Source organism: Chiloscyllium plagiosum, chromosome 33 (assembly GCF_004010195.1).
Source record: "Chiloscyllium plagiosum isolate BGI_BamShark_2017 chromosome 33, ASM401019v2, whole genome shotgun sequence".
Lineage (NCBI taxonomy): Eukaryota > Metazoa > Chordata > Chondrichthyes > Orectolobiformes > Hemiscylliidae > Chiloscyllium > Chiloscyllium plagiosum.
In genome coordinates this window covers 30,776,787-30,784,741 of record NC_057742.1, presented here as the reverse complement: position 1 = coordinate 30,784,741, position 7,955 = coordinate 30,776,787, and the positions used below count along the sequence as shown (strand labels likewise).

General features: G+C 40.0%; 1 protein-coding gene across 7 annotated transcripts in view; it reads right to left on the bottom strand.

Moving 5' to 3' along the window:
* Nucleotides 1-1,147: 1,147 nt before the first annotated feature.
* Nucleotides 1,148-7,955, bottom strand: part of gpatch8 (G patch domain containing 8) — a 204,435-nt gene continuing 197,627 nt past the window's right edge. For all 7 annotated transcript variants that reach the window (XM_043675226.1, XM_043675229.1, XM_043675230.1 and 4 more), the window contains one exon: nucleotides 1,148-7,949. In XM_043675226.1, the coding sequence (XP_043531161.1) occupies nucleotides 4,043-7,949 (3,907 nt within the window). In that variant the 3' untranslated portion in view covers nucleotides 1,148-4,042. The remainder of the gene's footprint in view (nucleotides 7,950-7,955) is intronic.

The window sequence follows — 7,955 nt, the reverse complement described above, 5'->3', positions numbered from 1 at the left end:
ATGTTCCCATGTATTTGCTGCCCTAGTCTGTCTGGATGGAAATGGTCACGGGTTTTGAAGGTGCTGTCTGAGGATCTTTTGGCAAATTTCTGCAATGCATCTTGCAGATAGGACACACTTATTACTGAGCATCAGTCTCCAGTAATTTCTGAGTTTATCCCATTTAATACCTACCCACTTAACAGACTCTAAGTGCCTGTAGAAATTACAAATCTGGACAACTAGAATAAGGTGATATTCTGTACATTTTCCACTATTGCAGCACAGAGGCAGCAAACTCAACATAGAGCAAATTAATTAAATTTGCCAAGTCATGTACCGCTTATTTAGATATTCACCATACTTGGCTGTACACTTCTACCATTTAAAGTATATCCTCAAATTCATGCCTTCATGAATTAGAATTTTAGAGGAATTAGAATCCCTACTGTGCGGAAACAGGCCCTTTGCCCAACAAGTCCACACTGACCCTCCGAAGAGTATCCCACCTTGACCCATTCCCTTATATTTACCCCTGACTCATGCACCTAACCTACACAACCCTGAACACGATGGGAAATTTAGCACAGCCAATTTACCTAGCCAGCGCATCTTTGGACTGTGGGAAGAAACTGGAGCACTCGGAGGAAACTCACACAGACACAGGGAGAATGTGCAAACTCCACACAGACAATCGCCCAAAGCTGGAATTGCACCCAGGTCCCTGGTGCTGTGAGGCGGCAGTGCTAATTACTGAGCCACCGTGCTACTCCAAATTAGGGAAATGCATTTTTGTTCTGGCTTTCCTGGAGTAATGCCATGCAAACTACTACTGACTATTTTAAAAGGTCAACAAAGTGTAACATCAATGCAGGGAAAATGACCATATATAAAACTCAGTTATTACAGATTAAACTGACTTTATATTGCAGCGCAATGATTTGAACTAATTAAACTTTTCTTGGCACTCTGTAAAACTGCCAGTCCACTGTTGGAAAGTTTTCCCCTTTACCTGTCCAGCTGATGTTTAATTTATCACTGGGAGACACTAGTTATAATTCTGGTAGTGACTGGGTCAGACTAAGCCCATTATTGCCAGTTGTAAATTTGCACAGAAATGCAAAGGCAGTAGCTGCAAAACATTCAGTGTCAAATAAATGAAGACAGATTTCACAAATTCTTCATACTTTATTGTTATAAAGGTTTTCTCCTATTGTACAGTAATATTCTGCATGTTCTTGTGACAGAAAGTTAAATAAAATATGCAGTTTATGCAATAAGCTAGTTACATTTCTTTCTAGTTTTTTGTTCCATAACATTTTAAAAACAGATGGAAGAAGCTGCTTTGTAAGGTGTTGGGGTGTTTAGGAGAAAGAACTGAATCAAAAAGCTCAAGATCAGCAGAACTGACTGTATGGGAAAATATGTGTCATCTAAAGAAACATAACTATTAAACACACCCTAATATCATGATTAAGAGTGTACTGATACTGTGGCATGATCTGCTCAACAGTGCTATTTGACTTTTTTTTTAATCTTCACCTGTGCTCAAAGAATAATTACAGAATTAGAACTCAGACTCAAGAAAAACTATTTTGTCTCTAACTATAAACAATGAGAAATACAAGTAATCAATTGCACACAACTGATGATTGACAGCAGATTTTCACAAAAGGGCATGGTATTTTATTCTTACAGACCTGTACGAAATCTATTTCAGAGAGTTACGAGTTTTAGTGTATTTGCCAGCACTGGCTTACATTCTCCATAACATTATCTGACTGGTAATAACAAGCAAACTTCTTGAGATATTGCTATAATAGTCTCTTTGCATCCTCATATACACCAGCGTCTCCAACTCTCTCCCCACTCGCCCAACCCAACCCACGCACCACCAAACCCCCTCCCCCACCATCTATGCCAAATGATTGCTTCAAGCACAGCTTTTTCTAAATCAATTTTGAAGAATCGTGTAGTGAGTGTGGTTTTACTGGATGAAAATTCAAAATACTGAAATCACCTGGTAAATAGTTATCCCAATCCAAATGCAAGCCATTTCTAATATCTACTATATCTGAATTTGAAACATGAATTTAAAACAAATTCAATTTATTTTGCCATGCATATTGCAAGACAGCACAAGCATTTCAAATTACTGTGTCAAGCACAAGCGTAACAACATAATTTGAAATGCAAACATACTTAAGTCCCTACTAGATACGTGCTATAAAATGGATATGAAGTAAATTAACCTGGATCATAATGATGAAAAATTCAGTTTGATTTAATTAAGTAAATATAGCTCCAATGTGCAGTTACCAGTGTAATAAACTCTGAAACAGTAGAGCCTTTCCAGATATCCAGGCATTCATGACATTATTTTAGGGCTGAAATTGCAGGCAAGGCTTTCCTAACAGTAAAGCACATGAACTGCAGTGAAGTACCACGAGCGAAAGTGGGCTACCGAAGGTAACTCACTTAGTTCAACATACTCAACCATGACAAACTAAAGTGGGTCATCAGAACAGATGTCTGATTGGTCTGGGATTAGAACTTAATGTAAATGAGAAGTGATTTTATTACCATGTCAAATGCTTTCCATGGCATGAGTTACCTAAAAACAAATGAACTTATGCTTCAACAAAAATGAACACAGTAGTTACCGGTTAATCTAACCTAATCAGTTATAATTTAATTGAGCTTTCAGTCCATTCTGTGTCTGTATCCATTAGCTTATAGATTCAACAGACTCTCCCCAAACACCACTTTTTGCAGAGTTGCTCTTTTTTTTTTACTGAATACTTTGTATAGGCAAAAACTCAAAATAAACTGAACTTCAAGAAATTTTACATTTACAGTACATAAAAACTTCAAAAAATACATGGGTTTTGGTAAAATATACATGCTTAGCTTCTGCCATAAACAGAAACATAGGACATTTACCTTTACAAGGATTGCTTAACCTACAAACATATTTACACAAAGCAGTATGTTAGAACAGTACCACGAAACGAAATGAATTTATCTTTAAAAAATATTATTGCAGTACTCTGCATGTATGTCATTGTTTTGGATGAACCTACAAAAGCAGCATCACCTGTACAGAGTTCAGTGCAATTCTTTCCACATTTTTAAATTATAAGCTACAACTTATACAAAGACTGTCGAGTTTTACAACAGCAATGGGAATAGACCTTTTCTCATAAAGATTTTACACATCTCCCCGATCTCCATTGGTATACCAAAGCTAGCTTATCTAAAACAAATGCAATTTTTTGAGATGTCACAAGAAGGTTGCTCCATTCTTTCTTTAATACATCAAAGCCCTAAAACCTGCATTCTCTCAATCACAATCAAACCGGTGAAGCGACTATGCAGAGCCTATAAGGGCAATTACACACAGACTCTCGTTCTTGGCTTTACTTTTCCCAGTAATCTTTCGGCGAACCACAGTGAGATATGACTGCCACAGATGCCAATCATTTACTATATGAATTATCAGAATTTAAACCATGTTTCACTTTTCATGGTTATGTTTTTCAGCCATCAGAGGTTAAAGTAGTACTCAGTTTCAATATCCATCAGAATCCTTTCACCACTCAATAGAAACACCCCAAAACGACCTATCAATGTACATATTACAAGGATTCTATAAAATGGAAGCAGATCAAGATGGATATGCATTTCTTTTTGCACTAAGATGGAAATTAGAAATGGGGCAAGAGGAGGCCAACCCACTGAATATAATTATGGTGCATTCTGTCATAATTAAGATGCTTAACCTTCTCTCTTGATTAGCAATGCGCTTAAGAGTTTTGGGACATCCACATAATCGGTTCTTACCTTTTTTTAGTTAAATAAAAGAATACAGGAATCCCTGATATTACAAGTATACAAACTCTGCAATATACTCTTGGGCCTGAGCCTGAACTCTTTGGCTGTTGAAAAAAGGATCAGTCTGTAATGCAACTATGTAGCATTTTCATACCAAACTAACTGCTGGTATACTTATTTTGTGAAATGAAATCAGAATGCTTAATCTTTTCACTCACTGTAGCTTGCTTCAAGTGCCATGGCTGGGGGGATGTTGGAGCTCCTGTCCTGAAAAGATAGGATGGAGTAAAGGATGAAGATGAAGAGCAGAAGCACCTGCACCTGCTGGGCGAGGAGCAAAGAGAGCAGGATAGAGAGCATGGGGAACTGGGTGGAGAGCGAGGGGGCCGGCATGGAGAGCAGAGGCTGGTATAATATGTATTGGATGGCTAGTCAGAAAAGTGGCAGGATGAGTTGGGTAAATAGATGGTGTGATGTGTGACAGTGAAATGGGGGTCAGGTGAGGCTGGGGTATGTGATGGATTTGAGTGAGTGTCTGTGGGTGTGCGTGTGGATGAATTCCCATGGCAGCAGCTGCTGCAGCTTGATGCTGTAATATAGCATGGTGAACAGTGGTGATGGATGTTGCTGTTGCAGCTGCTGCTGGCTGCTGAATATGAAATTGTTGGAGAGCAGGAGCTGGAGCTAAAGCAGTTGAGGTAGGAAAAGTCTTCACTTGTTTCGCTAGAAGCTGTTGTTGGATGTGCTGTTGAGCTGCCTGTTGTAGTTTACTGTACTTCTCCATTTCTTCAGGTGTGAACGTTATTGGTTGTCTATCAAGTGGGGCCACTGATGAATCTGCGTCCTCTTGGGATTCCTCATCAATTTCCTGCACTTCCGCCTGTGGAATATAATTGGAGAATGGCTCTGGATCTGGTGCAAAACGCATCATAACAGTTTCACCAGCATCTGGTGGTCCTAATTCAGAAGGTTCTTTGATGATTTCAACTTGCGTGGTCACATCAGAAATATAGGTATCTGAGATGGTTTGAGATTCCAACTTAAATCCTTTGTGAACAAATTGGGTTTGACACGAAATTGGTTGGATTTTCTCACCTGCAGCTGACACTTCTTCGTTTTCGGATTTTTCTTCTCCGATTGAAATATCTTCATGCGCAGGCCAACTTATTTGCTGACTCATTTCCTCCTTCATCATATCTTTAGGCTCGGCTAGAAACTGCTCCTCTTCCTTGTCCCCTTTCTCCAAACAAAATTCCTCCACTTTCTTTGTTGCAGGCTTTTTGATTGTAGGTAGTTTTCCTATTAAAGGAAGCAGTGCTTTATTTCCCAAAGCTGGGGGAAGTTTAGGCCCAAAGTAACCCTGAGGGGGATCTTTTAGTTTAATTCCTACTTTATTAGGAGCTAATATGGCTTCACTATTTGTTTCAGATTTCTTTTCAACCTTTTTAGACTGAATTTTTTCCAACAGCTGTTTAGCCGTTAAGGAATTCCTTTCCTCTTGCGTTGGTTCATCTTCCAAATCCACTTTTCCTGTGTTGGAGATGGTACTACTAGGATTTCTAGGTAAAGTACTGCCGGGTCTCATGCTATCCTCTTTGTTTTCTTCCTTTTTGAATAGGTCATCTTTCTTCCCTGATGCTTTGCTTCGGCTGTAACATGGAGATTTTGACCGATAGACTCGATCTCTTGAAAATGATCTACTGGAGTTTCTTCGACTAGACCGTCTATCACTGGAGCTATCATGGCTGTGTGATCCTTTGTCTCTTGAAGCTGACCTTCTTGAGCTATGGTGCCTAGTGCTACCACTACGTTTGCGGCTATAGCTCCGACTTCTTTTCCAGCTTCGCTGTGTTGCACTTTGACTACGTCGCTTACTTCGGCTCCTACTGTGGCTACTGCTGCGAGTTCTACTTCGGCTTCTACTGATGGTCCTGGTCCTCGTTCGAGTTCGGGTCCGTCCCCTGCTGCTACTTCTGGATCCACTTCTACTTTGTCTGTAGTCATCATCTGATGAAGAATATTTGTGCTTTTTCCCTTTGTGTCTTGATCTTCTATAGTCATAATCTGAATCATGTGATCGTTTAGAACGATGTTGTGACCTATAGCTGTAGTCACTGTAAGAATCAGAATAGCTCCTTCGACGATTATATCTGCTACAGTCTGAGGAAACATCAGATCCAGATGAGTATGATCTACGTGATGATCGATGGGATGATGAGCGACGTCTCCTTGATCTACTGGAGTAACTTCTGTCACTTCTTGAATCATAGTCGTCACTGTACTGGGACGACGACTTTTGCCTTGAACGTTTTCTGTGAGATTCATCATAACTATCAGATTCTTCATCTCTGCTGCTCTCTCTGCTCCTATGCCTAGCTCGGCTCTCTTTCTGACCAGATGTCCTCTTCCTTAATTCACTACATGCACCTGTTTTCTGCTTTTTGCTACTGGGTTCCTGAGAACAATCTTCCTTTCTACTACTACTGCTACTACTTCTGCTACTATCTTCAACAACAGCAGGGGCATGTTCCGAATCATCTTGTGACCTGCGCCTTTTCTTCTGAATGTGACTACTCTCCTCACTAAACTTTATTGTAGCCATCTGCACGGGAAGTCCTGTAGCAGTGTCTTTGCTTTTCTCATTTGTGTTTTTACTCTTGCGTTTACGTTTTTTCCTTTTTTTTGAACTTCCATCACGTGCTTCGCCATCTTTTTGCTTATCCTTTTTCTCATGACTTTTCTCTTTTAAATGTTTGTTAGATTTTTTGTGCTTCTTTTTCTTTTTATGCTTGTGTAATTTCATGCTCTTGCCTTTATTACTAGTGTTCCTGTCACCATCGTCAGCTTGGATTTCAGATTTTTTTGCACTCAGGGAAGGTTGCTCTTGTGGTTTAGTATCACTCTCACTTACTGTTGCTTTCAATGTAGCTTTACTGGTGTTTATACTACACTTGTCCTGTGAATCTTGATCAAGACTCTGTCCAAGTGAACTCTCGCGGTCTTTTTCTTTGTTTTTTCCTTTAGCATCCCTGTTCCGGGCCAGTTTAAACTCAAAGTAGAGGGGATTGCAACTATAAGAGATGCATGGTTCACTCTTTGTAATCATCAGCAATTCTGAGGGCCATTGAAGTGTGGTACTTTCATCTTTGCTTAGAACTGGGAAAAAGGGCCCTGTTGGCTGTTTAGGTCCATTGATGACTTCCTTATTTGCTGAACTATCTTGGTTTCCTTCTTCACAAACACTAGACTTTGCTAGTGTGTCCTCACAATTCTCCGTGCTCATGGTTTCAAGGGATTTTGTGTCTTTATCAGGCTCTGCGTTTGTTGCTGGTTTGGCAGTGTCTTTGTCCTGCTGTATAGCAGCTGTCTCACTTTCTTTGTTTTCCTGAGGCTTCAAATTATTTTGTATATCTGGATTATCTTTTGGAGGCTCTATATTCTTATTGCCACACTTATTTGACTCTTCTGTAGCTTTCATAAACAAAAGAAATGGAAAATTAGGTTTCACTTTACAATGTGCAGGAGGAATGTAATGATAATATTGGGGTTCTGACTGATTTGTTTCATCCTCTTTTTTCATCATCTTTTTCAACTTTGACAAGGTACTATTTATGGAGTCATTATCACTTTCTGACTGACTTGCCCCTTCGGCCTTATCAGAGTTTGCTATAGCTTCAACCTCTATTGACTTTGGTGATCCTTGACCAGAGGACACTTTATCATCAGGATTTGCTGTTTCAGATTCATTTGGCTCCTCTGCAACATCGCTGAACACTGAAGCTGAAACGTCAAGCCTGACAGGGACCTTTTTTGCAAAAGAAAATGATACTCCTAGTTTCTGTAAGGGCATGGGCACGCCAGAGTTGTTCTTAAGCTGACTGATGCTAAAAGATTGTACTGGCTGGCTGCTCTGACCTGAACCAGCAGAGCTTCCACTAATGCAATGACCTGTGTTGTCAGTTTCTCCTTTGCTATCTCCTGAGACGCTGTCAGATACATTCCTGTTAACAGATGGTGATGCGGATCCACTTGTCTTCCTTCCACTGTTATCACTTGCACCGAGAACATTCCTGTCATTAGCATCTTCATCAACTGCCACAGTCGTAGCTCTGAACATTGGGCCACTACCTGGGGCACTGCAC